This window comes from Coptis chinensis, chromosome 4 (assembly GCF_015680905.1).
Source record: "Coptis chinensis isolate HL-2020 chromosome 4, ASM1568090v1, whole genome shotgun sequence".
NCBI classification, from domain to species: Eukaryota; Viridiplantae; Streptophyta; class Magnoliopsida; order Ranunculales; family Ranunculaceae; genus Coptis; species Coptis chinensis.
The window spans coordinates 2,115,678-2,135,297 of NC_141459.1; the positions used below are offsets into that span (position 1 = coordinate 2,115,678).

The window sequence follows — 19,620 nt, forward strand, 5'->3', positions numbered from 1 at the left end:
GCTCATTGATTCAAGCATCAAATAATTAGAGTGTTTCTCCTTGAATTATGCTAGTTTGGTTTATATATGTTATTACCGGAGACAACAAAGTTGAATTTTTTTTAAATCTGAGAGCGTATTTAAATATACAGGGGGGGGTGTTGATATGTGTTTTGTTTTTTATAGTTGTTTTTTTTTTACTTCAGTTCATTATATTGATTGATCCCAAATTGTGAATTGTGATATGACAAAAGTGTTTGTGTCACTATCATGTAAGTAAATGACGTTTTATTGGTTAAGAACCATAATATCTTACTAAAACAACATCACAAAATAAGCTTAATAAATTATAACTTATTTTTTAACATTACAACCCTAATAAATAATGTCTCCAAAATTATTTTCCAAGATCATGATAAAGCTTATAAATATTTTTGCCCTCTCCCGCTTTTATTTGCTTTTAATGTTCATATTCTCATATTATTTTAGTCTAGATAAAAACGGTGTAAAATTTATTCAATATTTGAAAAAAAAAATTGTCTCAGTTATATAAATAATAACCAATATGTTTAAAATCAGATAACATCATGAAATAAATCTAATGAATCAACATTGATCACAAAAAATGTATCATCACTTATGTTTATACCATGAAATAACATCTCTAAGGCTGTAAGGTATATATGTTACAACCATTGCTAGAGGGATTAGAGAAGAATGCTACATATTGCTAGGTGTTTGTGAGAAAGCATGAGAAATGTAAAAGATTGGATCTAGAGATATAGGGTGTTGTCAATTACCAAATTAAAAAAAAAACAAAACAAAACAAAAAAACAAAAATCGCCCTAATTATTTATTTTGTAAAATTCGTTATCGTTATCAAAAAAATATATATATATAGAGTGTTGCCATCGGGAAACCGCACATAAAAATTTGTTGCATGTTTGTCATAATTATTTGTAAAATTCGTTATCATTATAAAAAAAACAAAAAACAAAAAAACAAAAAAAAGATATAGAGTGATCATCTCGAAATCACTCTCATAATCAATGACTTGTAAGGCTTATTAAAGGGGCTTTTGCAAGCCCACCACAAATACTAAAATGTGTTTCAATACACTTTAGGCTATAAGCTAAAAGGATTGTTGGGTTGCTCACCATTATATTGCTGAAATAATTCAACCCAAAATTTGGGGAATAAGGATGAAAATCCAACAGAGGCACAAAAGCTCTCCTATGACGACAGACAAGCACCCTATGGTGAGAATGATGAGTGCGAAAAAATATAAAAATTGAATTGTAGAGAGAATGAGTGAAATTTCAGTGTGGAGTATGAAGTCTATTTATAGAGAGATAAGAAAGATCTAGAACCACTCCCAAATGTTTTAAACAATTGAATTCCCGCAGAATTTCATGGGTTTTGAGAATTTTTTAGTGTTTTGTGTTTTAAAATTTTGAATGTTTTGAAATTTTGAAATTTTTGAAAAGATTTTGGGGCAAATTTTAAATGTTTTGAAATTTTAAATAAAAATATTTTCCCACAAAAAAAAATTAAAAATAGTAAAATAGTTGTTCTTATGTTTTTTATATTGATATATGTTTTGTTCTTTTATAGTTGTTTTTTTCTACTTCAGTTCATTATATTGATTGATCCCAAATTGTGAATTGTGATATGATGAATGTGTTCGTGTCACTGCCATATAAGTTATAAATGACTCTTTATTGGTTAAGAACTATAGTATATTACAAAAAAACATCGCAATATAAGTTTAATAAATTATAACTTATTTTTAACATTACAACCCTAATAAATAATGTCTCCAAAATTATTTTCCGATCATAATAAAGCTTATAAATACTTTTGCCCTCTCCAGCCTTTATTTGCTTTTAATGTTCATATTCTCATGTTATTTTAGTCTAGATAAAAACGGTGTAAAATTTATTTAATATTTGAAAAAAAAATTGTCTTAGTTATATAAATAATAACCAATATGCTTAAAATCAGATAACATCACAAAATAAATCTAATGAATCAACATCAATCACAAAAAATGTATCATCGCTTATGTTTATACCATAAAATAACATCACGAAATAAATCTAATCAATCAACACATAAAATAACATCATGTGTCCTCATTTACCTCACTCAGTACATAATGACGTATCTATTTTCGTACAGTATATACTATTCCACATAAGCTACAACATATATGACTATGGATTATGGCTTAAGCATAGCCTAGCAAGAATATGGCTCTTAGAGACAGATTTTATATGTCAATATGGTGTAAGTATAACAACACAGTATAGTTCCTTTACCACAAAAAAAAAACCATATAGTTCCCTTATATGTTCTTAAGACCGCTTGGTGCTAATCACTATGTCAGAGAGGGGTTGATAATTTGATATGTAACTTGATGTCATTAGTTTTACATGTCTGAAAATTCATATTTTTATTGAAAAGTACGGTTTGATGCTTTAGAATTTGAGTAATCTTATTTCCTATTTACATTGCCATTTGTCAATTTTAGTTGGTTCGAGAAGAAAATGGAGATTTCATGTGTTCACATCATAGCTGTAGCTATTATATGGCCAATGGGTTTTCTCATATTTGCTGTTTAACAATTCAACATATAGTACAACAAATATTTGGTTTATAGCTTGCAGAGGAATGTCGGATCTTAAGGACAGATTTTTGCAGTTGAGATCGCTTGCTGCTCACAATAGAAATTGTGTTCTGTAGTTCTGTACTAGAAATCAAAACTTCATCAGGCAAACCAACTATAGAAACTAGAGTGAAAAAAAAATAAAATCGTGGGGAGATTTTTCTAAGACATTCTGATGTAAGAAAAAGTTAAAGAGTTATGAAGTTAGGGCATCACCAATGGGACCTTTATATGGCCCTTTATCTTCATATTTAATGGAACAATAGAAAATGGGCTTCCAATGCAGTATGTATATGCCCCTCTATACTTAGCATCCTCTAAAATTGTCTCTATTTCTATCACATTTATAGAGAGCCCGGTCCGTTTCGCGAGGTCAATAAAAATACATCCATAAATATTTCAAAGGATAAAAGCCCAGCATAATTGGCATAAGGCGCTCTTAACCTCAAGATTATTTAGTCCCAAACTTTGCCAGAGTGTCCACTGTTAACCAGATTGCTCAATATCTTTGAATTTTAACTTTGATTATAAGGTTCGCGTTGTAGAACACATGATTTAGAGATCCTTTATACCAAGCTTCTCCTTCAAACTAACCTTAAAAATGGTGACATGGCCCTCTATTTTGAGGGCCTACATTGGTGATGCCCTAACGGACCACAAATTTGTGCCATGTGTTATAATTTTCCATTCAAGTGTACATACTAAGTGATCGGATGACTCTCATTTCCATCGGGGATGACTCTAATTTCCATAATCTTGGGGGACGGTAATGCTCGTTAACCCAAGAAGTTTTGACAACTAAAGACACTTAAGGCCAAACAAAACACTACTATCAATTTTTATAAGCTTTCTCTTGTAGTAGTATAAAGTAAGAAGGGGTGTCTACCACATTCAAGCTAATGGATCCTAGTTTTAACGACACCTATTAACCAAAGGGAAAAGTGAGAGAAGGGTTTTTAGTTTTGTAAAACAACTACTTATATTATTTAAAATACAAGAAAGTAAGAAAGTAAATGAAGTTGAAAAGACAATAATAAGAAGTAAAGGAAGTTTTGACATAAGAAATCTATGAAGAAGAAGGGGATTAAGGAAAGATATAGTTGTAAGATCTAAATCTTCAGTTCATCTAAAGAAATAACGAAATGGATAAAACTACTATACATTGGAAACTTACATCATCACATTGGTTTTCACTTAAATAGCCTTAATTGATGGAGAGAGTTGAATGTGTAAATGCTGAAGGAATTCTCAACTCAGATTGATCTGAAGCCAATCCACACATAGTTTGGACCAAAACTCAGCACCAAATGTTATGAATATACAACTTAAATGTACTTATTCTTTACCAATTACCAAACAGTACAAACTTTTTGTCTTGTAAGTGTCTTGTACTTATTTGTTAAATCCGAGCCTAGTATAGAAACACTATGTCCTTAAGACAGATTTTCTCCCTCACGGTGCTTGAAGGTTGATAGGAAACTATCTCCCAAGATTTAACGAATTTCTTTCTATAGAAAGCTAGCATTTCAATTTTATAGAATCAACGAACAAAACATAGTATTTGACTAAGAACAGAGGGAGAAAAGAAAGATCAGAAAATGTGTGATCTGGTGTGTCTTTCTCTCCAAATTTATCCACTATTTATAAATGAGAAGTGCATTTTCGAAACAACACAGTGATTCTTTGAAAAAGTTTGAAAAGTTGTATGTTTCAAAAAGACGCACTATTTTGGCATAAAGTACTGTTTCGAACTAGTGCCTATTTCGAAAGGTCACACCTTTTCGGCATAAAACACTGTTTTAAACCAGTGCCTATTCTGAAAGGTCGTACTTTTTCGGCATAATGAACTGTTTTGAACCAATGCACCATTTCGAAAAAAAGTTTTTCTCTCTTTACGTACTGGTTCAAGTGAAACCCACTGACAATAAAAGGGCAGTGCTTAAGGTATTCCCTTGCACTAAATTTTACTTTCTCAAGAGTACAGCACATAATTCCACATGACCTTCACATACATGCATTACATGAGCATATTCGTCAATCAGTCAAAAATGCTACAGGTGTAACTAGACATACTTCCCTCTGTACTTTGGCTTTGAATCCTTAATCAACTTGGATTCCACAGATGCAGTTTGAGAGTCATTTGGGCTAAAAACAGCAGAATGAAGCTTTCCATCTTCCAGCCACTTCAGATGGTTTTCTCTAAAATCTAAATGCATTTTGACAGCTGCATCTGCAATCTCCTCACTGTAAGGTCCCTTCTTCACCATGGTTAGCAACTTAGCAAAATACGGCTATAGCGGAAGCTAAGAATCTGTTCACAAGCGGCAACTAACATGAAACATGGATGTTCAGGGAAATGGGTGTCTGTGGAGCCATCTTCTCTTAGTACTGGGTAAAAGAATACAAGCCTCCCACCCATGACAAGCATCCGAGCAGCGAGTTCAAACAAATCGTGGATGCACTCAGCTAAGCTGTAAGGCGCAGTTGATGGTACGTGGTCTAACCGTTTGTCATCAGGAACAGTATATGGATCAACAATACCCTTCAATAATTTGCGGCCACCAGATTTACGGCCCCCAACACAAACCCCATAAGGAGGATCATATATAATGGCATCGAACACCTAACAAAGAAATATCATACAAAACTGGTAGCAGGTTAAGTTGATCACTAACAAATATACTTGGCAGAGCAAGACAGACATGCACATTCACTTATAGGCTACAGCACAAAAACATCATAATTTCCTTACAGGGCATAATATAGAACGAGACTCATACTCAAACAAATATAAATGATGTTGTTCAATTGCAGATCTGACTGTGTAAACGGTCACACTATATCATATTCAAAACAAAAATGTTAGGCTTTTTAATTATGAGCTAATATATTACAGGTTTAGGGTTCTCTTTACATACTTGGGTTGAAGCAGGAGTTGCATTGCAAGGACACCATTTAGGTATATGAGAAAACAGATAGAGACATAATTTTAGATGAGCAACATGAATGCACAAGGGACTACCTCTTTTAGTCCAGGACGCCAAGGAGGAAGATTGTTATCTGCTCTTAACAAAGAAACTGGCATTGGCAACCCATACTGCAAAAAAAAAAACATGAATATTATACAAATAATATACATGAATGTGTCTAAACTTGACAAACCAAATTTTAACAATTCTATTAGTCATCAAGCAAAAATGTATTCACAGAACTCTAACGAACTGGTCAAGGCTACTCAAAGAAATATTCCCATTGTGGATGGATCCATATCAATTTTCCTTTCACATGCAGACTAACATCAAACTTTTTCGAATGAACTCGGGATTTAAAATTTCTAGATATGCTCTCAATACACACATACAGGAAAAATACATCTCCCTACATTCAGATCCTCTGAACTAATTAACATGGGCAGGTCATAGTGACAGTGTCGAGTAGCATAACCAATCTAGTGAAATACCTGCTCGAAATTGCTTCAAACATTGCACTCTGGGCCAAGCCCATCACGTACTACTCTAATGTCAATATCTGAATCCTGAAAATTTAATGTTAGTCTAATCAAACCATATCACTGACCAGTGACCACTCATTTAAGGTGGAAAATGCATGCTGTATAAAGACACAGGTTGAGAGGATAAGTTAATGTTGAAAGAGAAATGATGACAATATATGAGAGGCACAGACCATTGTCATTGCCCCAACAAGAATGCATCCAGTACCAACAAATGGATCATATACAAGCTTCCCCGGTGTCACCACTCACCAAGGCTTGATTGGCCATAAGAAAAGCCATTTCTGCATCCATGGCAGCCAACCTTATAATCAATTTAATATAATCAGATAAAAGTCATAGCCAAGAAGGTGAATGCCTGGTGCCAACTACCAGCCCTCCAGGGATCAATTTTACCATTCTATCAAACTAGAATTGAAAACTCCATCTAAAGGTACTACATTTTCCAGATATGAATGGTACAACGTAAAACTGAAACAAACCTTGAAAGGTATATTATTATTCTGCATTTAACACCGTTAGTTGCGTCAACTTTTGGGGTTAAATGAGTGGACAGGTGTCAATAATTATTTGCAAGGTGTAAAAATGTGATCTTTTCCACCCGGGTGGAGAAGATACCGAACTTTTAAGGCTACGCCGAAACAAACGTGTCTTGTTAAGTCCTAAAACAATTTAAATTTTCTATCACCTGAATTCAAGAGAGATGGGTTCGTTAGCTGGTTGGGCAACTGTAACACCATTCAGTTGTAAGTCAACGTTTGGTTCTTATTATTATTATGATGACAAGAAACTAAATTCTATTTTACTTCAATTTTATCTGTAAAACTATTTCAGGTGGAAAACAATTTCCCATTTTCCTCAGAAAAAATGCAACCAGCAATTTACCCATGTTGGGTAAATTTTCTAGGAGAAGGACATTTTGTTCAGTTGTGTCAAGCTCAAAGGCAAAGAGTGGTGGCGACGTTGTTGATGGGGAAACGCCCAGGCCCTTGCCATTATATGCATGGTCAGATAAACAGGTAATTAATTATTTATTATTCCAAACTTTGTTCAATTTCACAATTGTTAATTTTGCTGTTACATAACATGTTTGTTTTGGCACTGTATAACAGAGGCCAAGGGTTTGTATACTAGGTGGAGGATTTGGTGGGTTATACACTGCTCTAAGGCTAGAGTCTCTTGTTTGGGAGGATGACAAGAAACCACAGGTAACAACTTATCATTCCTCGGCATGTTAATTTGTTTCGAATTGATTATTGTAAGATTCTTTAGCTATTTATTTTGTACATGCTCCACTATTTGTTTCTTACATTTGCATATAGCTTATTTACTCATTATTTGGAAATTTACTTCGGGTAACGTTTCAGGTGCTTCTTGTAGATCAATCTGATCGATTTGTTTTTAAGCCATTGTTGTATGAGCTTCTATCTGGAGGTATGCTTTTATTTTTCAAAGCTCAAATTGAGTTACCTTTATTATGTGTATCTTTCAGTACTTCAGTTATTTTGTACATTCATTTATTTCTGTTCCTTAATGTGTTGGTTTTTTTATTCCCTTTGATAGTTGGTGTAGCCTTACATCTCATCTGTTTAATTGCAGAAGTGGATGCATGGGAAATTGCACCTCGCTTCTTGGATTTACTGGCTAACACTGCTGTGCAATTTGTCCAAGACAGGGTGAAAATTTTGCAGCCATCTGATCATTTGGGAAAGATTGGGTCTACAAGACTTAGCTGTGGTGGAAGAGTGCAACTTGAAAGTGGCCTATGCATTGAATATGACTGGTAACATTTGCTACCATTCTACCTTTAAAAAATCTTCCTCTAAGATCTTATATACTTGTAAATCCTTGCAGTTCACTGTCCATAGGTCTCGCAGTATGAAATCCCAGATTTTTGTTTAACCTTGTTGTGTTTGCTTCCGGCATCAAGTTTTTATTTTGAATTTAGAAAACTTAATGTTGTGTCCTTACACCTGGACAGCCAGGTTGGTTCTTGCGCTGGGAGCTGAACCCAAACTTGATCTTGTACCAGGTGCTGCGGAATTTGCATTACCATTCTCTTCCCTTGAGGATGCATTTGTAAGTTATTTTTGAGCTGTAATTTCTTGTTATCTACTTTAACCATCTCTAATTCTGAATAAATTTTGAGGGTAGTCTGCTTCAAGGATATTTCATACTTCATATTTTATCACTGGCTATTGTATTCTACCCATTATTTATTTATTTTTTATTATTATTTAAAAATAAAAATCTAGTCTTGCTTTTTATTTTATTTTAAATCTAGTCTTGCAATATAACATTTGTTAACTATGGTACAGAAGGTCAATACTAAACTCAGAACATTGGAACGAGAGAAATTCGGAAAGGATCTATCTCCAATCCGGGTGGCTGTTGTTGGGTGCGGTTACTCTGGAGTTGAGCTGGCTGCCACTGTATCAGAGAGACTGCAAAGCAGAGGAAGAGTTCAAGCCATCAATGTTTCTACCACTATCTTGCCAGGCGCCCCACCTGGAAATAGGGAAGCTGCAGCAAAGGTAAAAAAGTCAAATACTGTCAGTTTCATTCAAGTATGTATGATGTTCTTTTTCAGCAGCTCATCAGTGAATCATAGGCTATGACAATGTGATACTACTATTCTAGATCATTTGCACTTCCTAAAATCTTCTAGATATGAAAGTATATGACACTAGTCTGTCCAGTCCCAGGATTTCCTGTTATAATCATGTTGACAGACTAGTCTAAAGCTTACGGCAATGTAAGTCGGGATTTCTTAGATTATATGTAGAGAAGGATGGGCTTTGACGATTTATGGTGCAAATGGATCCGAACTAGTGTCTCTACGGAAGTTTTTATATTATTGCCTACTGGTTTATTTAGAAGCAAGAAATGTTTGAGGCAAGGAAACCCAATTTCTCACTTTATTGTTAATCGTCATGATGGAAGCACTACCAAGAAGTCCAAGAGTGGTTGAGAGAGAAAATCCTTGGATCTGTTGTGAGTTCAGAGCGTCAATAATGGTCTGAAGGTAGCTGCTTTACAGTTTGCAGATGGTTCATTGTTCCTTATAGATGCAACATTAAGTCAAGTTCTCATGGTGAAAAAAAATCTCTTTCTGTTTGAAGTGGTCTCTGGTCTTTAAGGCCAGTCTAGCCAAGACATTAATCATGGGCATAGAAGAGTAAAGAACATTGGGAGATTGGAGATTATTATTAAATACTTGGTGGGACAGCTACCGTGTAAGTAATTGGATTTACCAATTGACCAACTGGAGAAAACTACAAATGCAGAGAAGCTTGGGAGTTGGTTACTCGTATGTTCCAAAGAAAGCTAAGTGGCTGGAAAAGAAAGTTGTTCTCGAAAGGCGGACATTTAACACTTGTCAAAAGTACCTTGTCAAACTTACTCATACACTGTATGTCCCTTTTCACAATTCCTGTAAGTGTTGCAAATGGGCTGGAAAAGATTGTTAATGACTTCTGTGGGGTTCTTGAGAAGAAAAATGGAAGTTTCACTTGCATGGGATCAAGTTAGAGAACGCAATTTGGACTTTTGACATTTCAGGGACATGATGGGTGGTGGCTGAAGGAAGTGAGACAAACACATGGGTGCAGCTTGTGGAAGGGTGTCATGGTGAGCAGCTCCCTTGGTAAAAAAAAGGAATTCAGTACAAAGTGGGTGCGATATGAAAATATTGTTCTTGAAGGGTGTGTGGTGTGCTGAAATTTCTCTAGCTAATAGGTTCCCTGACTTGTATGCAATGTCAAGGAGCAAGTTTGGACTGATTAAGAACTTGATGACTGGCGAAGGCAATATGGTATCCTGGAATCTTCTTACTCGAGAATTAATAAATTATTGGGAGGTTGATAGCGTGGTGAATCTGTTGGTGCTTCTTCAAAATCGTCAAAGGGAGGACGGTCTTGATATGGGAAAAAACATCATCTTCTCGGTTAGATCTTTATATATGCAAACATTGGAGAGGAGAGTGGTTTTGTAACGGGAGTGACAACACCCAACAACTTCCCATGCAAGGTTGCCTGGAAATAAATATCCCTCAGAACTTTGATTCTTCATGTGTTGTGCACTTGCGCCATTTAGATCTAATTTTAACGGCCGAAAAATTACAAAGGCAAGGGGTGAGTATTCCAAACACTTGTGTGATTTGTGGAACTGAAGAGGAGACAATTTTTCATCTTTTCATGCAATGCAAAGTGTAGGAACGACTTAACAGTAGGGATATTAACATTTTGGCTCTACTCTTCTCAATACAAAGAACGCATTCCTGCTATGGCCAAAACCTTTTGTCAACAATGTTGGGAAAATGGTGTCAGAAGTGACTCTGTATGTGACTATGTGGTGTTTGTGGAGAACTTGAAATTATCTGACTTTTCGCAACAAGACTATGATGGTGGAGAATATTGTAGTCTCATTTCTCAATAAAGGCTAGCATATGGTATTGGGTATCCACTCTTCCGGAGAGAAGAGGTAGAGGAGCTTAGGACCAACTGGGAAACTGCTATTCAAGGCAATACATTATAGCCTATCGGTGTTAGGTTCTTGTGCTCTCCTGTAGAATGAGAGGATCTCCGTCTTTGCCACGTTGTGTTCTTGTGCTCTCCTGTAGAATGAGAGAATCTCCCTCTTTGCTAGCTTTTGCTCTCCCTCCAAATGAGTTGCAGTAGCAATGTTTCTTATTAATGTTGATTGATTTTAATAAGATCTTTTATCAATCAAGAGGAGAGAAGAATTGTTGTCTATTTTAGTGCTTATAGTCCTTTAGTCCTACATTTAGCAGTTGATCTTGCCAAGGCCACTCCTCCATTAAAGGAGCAACAGTAACACAGTTTTCTTATTCAATTGGAGAATGCAATAACATTGTCGTGGCAGCATTATTCTGCTATGTTATTTCTCTATAAATGTATGGGAAGCATCAACACCTTTTCATCTTGAACACTGTTCTGATACTTGGATCACTTCTGTATATTGGGCATTCTCTTTTATCATTTATTATTCTTTTTTCATGTCCCTTCCCACCCCCACTCCTCGCTTCCATGCAGAAGAGTTGTCATTGATTGACAGGCATTGGTCCCATTTATACATACATATATATACTGACTCATATCTGTGTATGTTTATCATTTTCATGAAGTAATTTCGAACAGAGATGCATTTTTATGTTCCTAATGGAAAACTCTAAGGCTGAAATTGCCATGGTATAAACAAGAGTATAATATGCATCGTTGTGCTTAAATCCTTGCTCAAGATCAAATTTTATTTTATTTCCTCTTTTTCTGCTTCATAATTGCCTTTTGTGGTTATCAGGTTCTTTTCGTCCAGGAATGTGCAGCTTTTCTTGGGCTATTTTGTCAGTTGCATTAGAAAATCTGGCAAATATGAAGATTCAAAGTTGTCCGTCTTGAAAGGAATAATGACATTGTGTCGAACAAGCTCATACTGGAACTAGTTTTGGAACTGCAGCCAGCTGAGAGGGGCCTAAAAAGTCAAATTTTGGAATCAGATTTGGTATTGTGGACAGTGGGGTCTAAACTACCTCTTGTTCCTAAGGTGGAGTTAGGTGATCGACCTCATATGCTTCCTGTTAATGGCCGGGGACAAGCTGAAACAGATGAAACTCTTCGTGTCAAAGGACATCCACGAGTATTTGCTATTGGCGATTCTGCTGCTTTAAGGGATTCGGCTGGGAGGATTCTTCCAGCCACTGCACAGGTTTAATTGATTTATGTGATATGTCCTTACATTTAGAGAACATGCATGTCTCATGGCTCCAGAGAGAAACTTACTCCTGACAGAATACATGAAAGTGGCTTTGATGTCTTATTGAATTATATTGATGAGTTTACCTCTATTTTCCTAGGTTGCTTTTCAACAAGCAGACTTTACCGGTTGGAATCTGTGGGCCGCAATCAACGACCGACCTCTATTGCCATTCAGGTTTGTGAGCTAAAACCAATAAACCATAGATTCAAAAACATACAGCATTGAGTTAGCATATTTTTTTTACTTGATCGGAAAGTGTGCTTCTGTTTTGATTTTTTCAGTTGTATACTGGAATAGAAAAGAAACACAATCCTTTTTTCGAAATTTGCATATACTTCTATAGTTCTATTGTTACCCTGTAGTATTCTATCATATTTTAGGATAGAAGAACTCTATTCTAGATTTGAAATACTCTCCAAAAGATTTTTTTTTAGTTTTTCCTCTTATTTCTAAAATAGTAAAATCTGAGCAGGATTTGAATACATCAAAAACTCGATGACAAGTTCCTTGCTGAATTTGGCAAGTAGGCACCGTACAAGTGTACAACTATATCCAGTGCACTTCTGGCATTGCATGGTATAGACTGTAGTTCCTTGCTGAATCTGGCATGAGTTTTTGGAAAATACTTTCTAGGAGGGAGTTGAGGTGAATTTGGTAATTTATTTTTTGTGTACCAACGTATTGCTGAATCTGACAGAGTATTAGGCTATTAGTTTTAACGTGAAAAGAAGTTTTCATGAGAGTAGTAATCTAAGAACAAGCTAGGTACTAATATTGTGCTTCCTTAGTTGTCTTTCTGGGTAAAATAAGAAAATTAATTAGACCAATATATCGTCCTCATTCCTCAGGCAATCAACACACACTATTCCACGTTTCTGAGGTAACTTGTAGCATCATATTCCCTTCACCTTTCTCTAAAAGCCGATTTACATTATTTTTGTTACTTTCAGATTTCAGAATCTTGGTGAGATGATGACTCTCGGGAGAAATGATGGGGCTATAACTCCCAGTTTCATCGAGGGGCTAACCTTGGATGGCCCCATCGGCCACACTGGTAAAATTATTTATTACTCTGGATTAGTTAGTCATTTGTGGCTGTCAAATTTCCTAACCAGGTTTTCTGCTGTGCCTATTGTAGCAAGGAAAATAGCATACTTGATCAGATTACCCACTGATGAACATAAGGTTAAGGTGGGTCTCAGTTGGCTCACAAAATCTGCAGTAGATTCTATTGCGTCCTTTCAAAGCAATGTTACCAAAGTTCTTTCAGGCTCATGAATCTTGCGCCTGGAGTTTAATCCACGTTGTTATGTTTCACACTATCTAAATTAATTTCAATACATGAACATTCTGTAGAGATAGTGATGTAAGGCCCCAAACAAACAGTTGAAACTTGTAAGTTACAACAGATGTCACAACTCTGAAATTGTAGCTTCTTACTGAAAGAGATGAATGTACACATACAAGTATACAACTGAGGAATGAGGACACTACAGGGTACAGACGGTAATGGCTTGAAGGGAATTCAATGAACCTCACAGATTCGAGTATATTATTGATGCACCCATTCACTTTCAGGCTTCCAGCGGTACTTAATCCGTAAAGAAAACTTGTATTATCTGCCCCAGATCGTGAAGGAAGGTTGGCTTAAGAGTTCGGAAAAGAAATGTATGATAAGGCCGTCCTCTATATTACCGATTTACCATCATTATGAAAATAAAAAACAAATTCCAACAGCAATCATTTTTAGATATAAGGCTGAAGAAAAAAAAACCTTCGGGTATATAAGGACTTCTGCGTCTGGGCAGGGCTTTAATTTACACAGTAAATGGATTACACGAGGACAAGACATGTTACTGGTTGGTTAAGAAAAACCAATTCAGATCAAATTATTTGTTGTACAGGGCAGCCTAGCAAATTTCATCAAATACCAACTGCCCAGCATTACACCTAGGCACCTAGCGAGTGGTGCATCCTCTTCAGAACTCTTGATTGGTACATATCACATCGAGCATCTTACAATTTCCTCAACAATTGTTGTATTGTCTGAAAATATTGGACATTGACTTTGCTGCATGGCACGAAATTGTATCAATTGATGAAATCAACAAGTAGTATCTTTTGCTCTGCATTATGTTTATGTTTTGGAGGTCTTCGTCAGAGGTGTTTGCCTTACGAGATAAGGAACTTCTACAAGTGTCCCCACAATGTCACCAACGAGTACCTTATCTCCGTTGGAAGCAGTTCGTCTCTTTATATAACCTAAGCCAAAATGCTCATTTGCTTCTCTTCCAACTGCACAACTTGTTAACTTCCCCACCTGTTAGGATCCCAATTCCTTGTTTAATATTTTTAATTACAAAACATGGGAGAGCAAAATGCATGTGAGGGGGCGGGGGGATGGTCCATACCTTTTTTCCATCTATTGTGATGGGGATCCCTGGTTCTGCTGGGGCTGGTAGATAAATGCCGTACAATTTCAGTTTGACACCGTCGTAGGTAATGAGTCTGGATATAGTCTCCTGCCCTTTATAACACCCTGAAGAGTTATAAAACGTTTTGGATCAGCTTCATGTTCATAACCAATAACACAAAATCTAACTGGGAAGTGGAAACATATTGTTGTAAGAATTGAGACAACCTTTGTTAAGAGAAACAGCATTCCAAAGTCCTGCTTCTAAGACATTGAATTCATCACTAAGCTCTCTGTCTGGAGCTGGCCTACCTGCAAAACCATTGGTTGCAGTGTCAGAAGTAGTGATGCAAATACAAAGAAATTAGAATGTGTTCACAACTATCGCTGGTGAATACCTTGGAAGATTCTGAATCTCTCCCAAGCATTAGCACCCATGGGAACAGCACCAAGACTTAGAAGAGTCTTCCAGACCGACCCCGCAGCAGCTGGCGACAATAATAATGAAAACCCATCCTCGGCAATAACACTTCCAACACCTATCGTTATGGGTGTCCCACTTACCTGCATGTGATAATTTGATATTTTATTATTCCAATATTCTACATAACAATAAATTACAACTATCGAGAAAAAACTAAAACTCATTTGTCCCCTTTCATTGGAAATCAAAATCCATTAGATTTATCGTTTTCATCTCTGTAGATATCAAGGTTACAGATAGGATTGAATCCAATAATAAGAACATCTAATGAGAGCTGAGAGTGTGTATGTGTTTGTTTTGAGAAGGGCAGGGGAGGGGAGAGGTGGTGACAGCTCACATTACTAACAGATAGATTATTACATTTCACTAACAAGTCAGAGCTTACACTGTAATGTTGATGTGTACCATATGGCTGTCCAACTAGATCCCCAAGATTTAATTCGTCCATTACCTTAGCATGTTACAAAAGGAAACAGTTGAACTTCATCAAATTTGGACTCACGAAGAATATTATCAGAAGTAGAAACGAGGTTGAATCGCAAATGGAGTTCAGTACCTGGTTGCTCTTGGGACCAATGAGTGTGAAAAAACATGTTTGCTTTGTGATGTCTTGAATTTCTACCTTATCAGCAAAAAATATGTACCTACAACCATCAACAGAGGAACAAGTGACCACAATGGGAAAATAACATACTGCACACCCTTCACAATATTAGATCATCATTTCTTTTAAAGTAATAAAAATCATTTTCAAGTTGTTTGTCTTGATAAAACTGCATAAATTCATTCAGTTTAGAGGAGAAGAGAGGGGGGTGGGGGTGTTGGACCTTGCATCTTACTTGTTGTATATATTTATATATAATATGAGGTCTATCTGCAAGAACTGATTAGAGCAACATCACCCACTATGAAAATTAATACCACTGGAGGTTGGACCTTGGCACCTTGCACCTTTACCCAATACCCTTATCAAGTTATCATTACTTCTTCAATGTTATTTTACCTGTGTCAGGAGCGTCACTGGTAGTTCAAGTACTTCCCTCAGGAATACAATAGAAACTTTTCAAGTTGTAACTCCTAACCACATAATTTGGCAAGCAACCAAAGTTGCAAATGTAAGTTTTTATCTACTAAAGAAAAGTATACGATTTTAGTAGATACAATCATACAATGTCTATGTCTCTATGACTTCTTGATGGACCAAGACATGGAGTCTCTTACCCTAAAGGAAAACTTAAACAGAAGGATGTAAAAACATATTGGAAACCCAATAAGCAAATCTGACACAGTGAATGCACGCTAATTAAATCCACTTCATGTGAGTTATATTTAAATAAAGATATAGTGAATTACACTCACATACTTCGTAAGCATTTCAGTTATGCTTCTGCAGGTTATTGGCGAGACTACCAATGTTATCGCACTTTTCTGTAAACAAAAGGACATGCTTAATATAGAGAACTATGGTGCATCTGTATAGGCAGTCGATTACATGATTATAAAAAATACAATTAAAATAAAAAGGAAGAAAAAATCTAAATAAGATGCGGGCCTTAGAAATTACCATCACCCATGCATGGGCAATATCGATTGTCCGAGCTGTTGGCGTAACAAAAACAGTGTCGCATCCCTGCATATTTCAATAGGAACAGAAAAAAGAGGAAAACAAAAAGAATGAAAGCAAGAAGAAAAAAGGTAAACCATGAATTAGCATGCCAAAGATGTTATAAAGTACATGATAATGAAATTTAGAACTTACTTGTCCTTCAGATAGACCTTCAAAATTTGCCGTAGTTTGGTTGTGGAGGAATTGAATTCGGTCTTCTCCAGTCACTACAAGAAAAGTGGAAATCTCCGATTAATCCAACAATACATGTTGTATACTGAAAATTCAAAAGACTCTCTAACATGCAAGGACGTGACACAGATTGAGCTCAACCGCTCGATGACATATATTCTTGACAAGAACGTAAACAGAGTATTTGCATTTTGATGAAAAGATAAATAATACCCAGCAGAAGAGTGTATCTGTACACAAAAATGAATTTAAGTTTCTCAGAAGTGCGATCAACTTAGTATCTTCATATGAGAAAATTCAACTCTTTGATGCTTATGATTGTAGAATTATCAATGATACTTGACTATGCAAACCTCGGGAATAGGAAGATTTTCTAGATTCACACAGCTTCCAATTTCCAACCATGTAGGGCAGACAGGTGCTTCCTAGAGTTTTGCTCCCATAAACTTGTTCTCTATTGCTTCAAGTGGGGAAGTTCTACTAATATTTGAATAGGACATCTTCAGTTCTGGGCAAAGAAAAAAAGTTGCATGCAAGATAAAACAAAATTTACTAGAGACCTATTTGACATTGTTGAGATCCTTGAAGTCCTTGTTTCTTAATATTTTTTACATGCAATACTGCACTATTTTCAATCCTAATGCCAAACATGTCTGAATTGACATTCTACAAACAGTTTTCAATAGGCTTACTTCTCCAAAGTCAGTTTTGGACACAATTAATAATGGATATATGGCATGAATTTTGGTATAAGGTACAATGTCAAAGGAACGGGTACTTTACAACAACAGAAATGCCAAATGTAGCCTGGATCTTGATGGAGAAAGAAACATACCTCTTATGCGTCCAAAATGTGTAAGGTCCACAACCTAGGACACATGAACAGAATTAACTCATGAAAGGCTTTGAGAAAAGTAATATAAGTTTATACAGTTCTAACAAAAAGTCTGTGTGGCAAGTAATTTTTGAGTAACCAAACACAAAATGGGCATACCTACGCTAATAATAACCTCTACAGCTACCTCACTAGCTACTTCACAGTTAACTTCAATATGCACTCATGAAAGTAACTTCATTTCATTTGCAACACCCCGCCCTGCCCAGGCCCGGCTCTACCATATAGCAGAATATGCAGCTAGGGCCCCAGCAGTCCAAAGGGCCCCCAATTCAGCCCACTGATAATTTATTTGGATTTCATTTTTTATTTTTAATAGTTAAGAACTTATAATAACATTTGAAAAAACATTAATGCATTTAACACAAGAAAGTACAATTACATTTTCAATAAAGAAATCCCTCAACTCGTTCCCCTCACTTCTCATAAGTAATAAGAGTACTTAAGTAATAAATAGTTCTTCACCAATGAACCAAAAAAGAAACAATTTATTTATTTATTGTGGCACTATTTGTAGCAATTATGTACCCTACATAAGGATGTCCACACACAATAGATGTATAAGGAAAATATTAGAGGTATAAACAAGAAACAAGCAAGTGAAATCAATAGTAGAAGGCCACTTTTCGAACTTCGCTTAGGCCCCCAAATGGCTTGAGCCGCCCCTGGCCCTGCCCCGCCTCAGCTCAGCAATATGTGATCGTTCATATGGGCAGAAGCGTGGGGCGACACCATTGACTAAGTAGATTACAATCAACTAGTTCACTTTTCCTTTTTTTTTCCCCATTGAGCATATATCAATTACTGAAATGTGAACATTAGTATAGTGAAACCTTACCGCTACGCCCTCGTAAGCAGCATGAATTGCTTCATCATCATTTCCAAATGTCTCAACAACTCCCTCTTCTGAAACTTTTGCACCCAAGTCCACCATGGTGTCCTATAACAATAAAGAAACTTAAAATTTTAACATACGAATTGAGAGAGTAACTTAAAAAGACTTACCAGAAGGTCATGGTCAATAGGTGGAGGGGCAAGGTTGAATTCAAAAGAAGATGAAGTTGAAGAGATTGAGGTGAGTTTATTTGGCATTTTGAAAACATGGTTAGAATGAAAGACAGAGCTTCTGACAAAATGGTGCTTTTTTGGGTTTAAAGGTGTTGTGCAGAAAGCAATGCACCAAGAAGCAGAGATAGTCGCCATGGTGGAGTGAAGTGGAGTTTAAAAAATTGTCGTCGACTGATCAAAGGTTAAACAATATATATCGGGTGATTAAGTATATTTGGGCCTTGCAAACAGGCCTTGAAATCTGTAATGGCGACAGGCCCTAAATGTTTAGGCTTGAAAGTTGAAACGCAGCAAATACTTTGTATATCAGTATATCAGTATGGGGTGTTGGCATCAACCATACTTGATCTGTAATGGGGAAGGTACTAGCCTATGGCATCAACCATGGTGTTCAACTGAGTGTTTACACAACAATGCGGAAGCCAGACAAATGTTACAGCTATCCGAGGAGGCTACGGTTGCTGAACTGATTCAACAAGATCAGTGGAACCATAAGGTTACAAGCTTACCAGAGGGTACGGTGCGTTGAAAAAGAGCATAATGAGTGTCGAAATTCACCATTATTTGGGGGAGGACAAGATTGTGTTGTCTGCTACTTCTTCTGGGAAATACAGCACAAAATCAGCTTACTTGGGGCTTAAGCATATAAAGGAAAAAGTGAAATGGTACAAACTTGTATGGGGGAAACTCTGTGTACCTAGCTAAACACTCCTTTATAGCTTGGCAGCTTATCTACTCAGGATAGACTCTCTAAGAAGAACATACTCCAACAATCTGAATGTATATTCTGCAAAAATTCTAGAGAGAATTCACATCATCTCTTTTTCAATTGTCCTTATGCCAAGGAGGTGTGGTCAGGAGCTAAGAGAAGTATGGGATTGGAAGCAGATGTACTTGATTCAAATCAAGAGTGGTACATGATATTTAGAAGAACAAGGAAGAATACATCTGATTCTGAGATCATAAGGGCCGTAGCTAGTGCAGTGATTTATGCATTATGGAACGAGAGAAACAACAGAATATTCAAGA

The 19,620-nt window shown here is 36.2% G+C and overlaps 2 protein-coding genes and 1 pseudogene across 3 annotated transcripts; 1 reads left to right on the plus strand and 2 right to left on the minus strand.

Moving 5' to 3' along the window:
• Positions 1-4,654: 4,654 nt before the first annotated feature.
• Positions 4,655-5,876, minus strand: LOC147501132 (uncharacterized; annotated as a pseudogene). The gene is made up of 2 exons (XR_015221239.1): positions 5,670-5,876; positions 4,655-5,270 (listed from the first exon to the last, which is right to left on the minus strand). The product of XR_015221239.1 is annotated as an uncharacterized LOC147501132 (transcript).
• Positions 5,877-6,728: 852 nt separating this feature from the next.
• Positions 6,729-13,378, plus strand: LOC147501133 (alternative NAD(P)H-ubiquinone oxidoreductase C1, chloroplastic/mitochondrial-like). The gene is made up of 12 exons (XM_086606162.1): positions 6,729-6,904; positions 6,993-7,177; positions 7,271-7,366; positions 7,526-7,592; positions 7,758-7,941; positions 8,144-8,237; positions 8,477-8,700; positions 11,478-11,568; positions 11,604-11,882; positions 12,031-12,107; positions 12,884-12,987; positions 13,072-13,378. The coding sequence occupies exons 1-12, from the start codon at positions 6,862-6,864 to the stop codon at positions 13,209-13,211; spliced, it is 1,584 nt and encodes a 527-aa protein (XP_086462288.1). The 5' UTR covers positions 6,729-6,861; the 3' UTR covers positions 13,212-13,378.
• A 283-nt stretch (positions 13,379-13,661) lies between these two features.
• LOC147501134 (putative transferase At1g60990, chloroplastic) lies at positions 13,662-18,760 on the minus strand. Its single transcript, XM_086606161.1, has 12 exons — positions 18,529-18,760; positions 18,362-18,463; positions 17,464-17,497; positions 16,590-16,663; positions 16,395-16,460; positions 16,194-16,258; positions 15,387-15,474; positions 15,216-15,281; positions 14,745-14,910; positions 14,575-14,658; positions 14,345-14,472; positions 13,662-14,253 (listed from the first exon to the last, which is right to left on the minus strand). The coding sequence occupies exons 1-12, from the start codon at positions 18,724-18,726 to the stop codon at positions 14,071-14,073; spliced, it is 1,254 nt and encodes a 417-aa protein (XP_086462287.1). The 5' UTR covers positions 18,727-18,760; the 3' UTR covers positions 13,662-14,070.
• Positions 18,761-19,620: the final 860 nt, after the last annotated feature.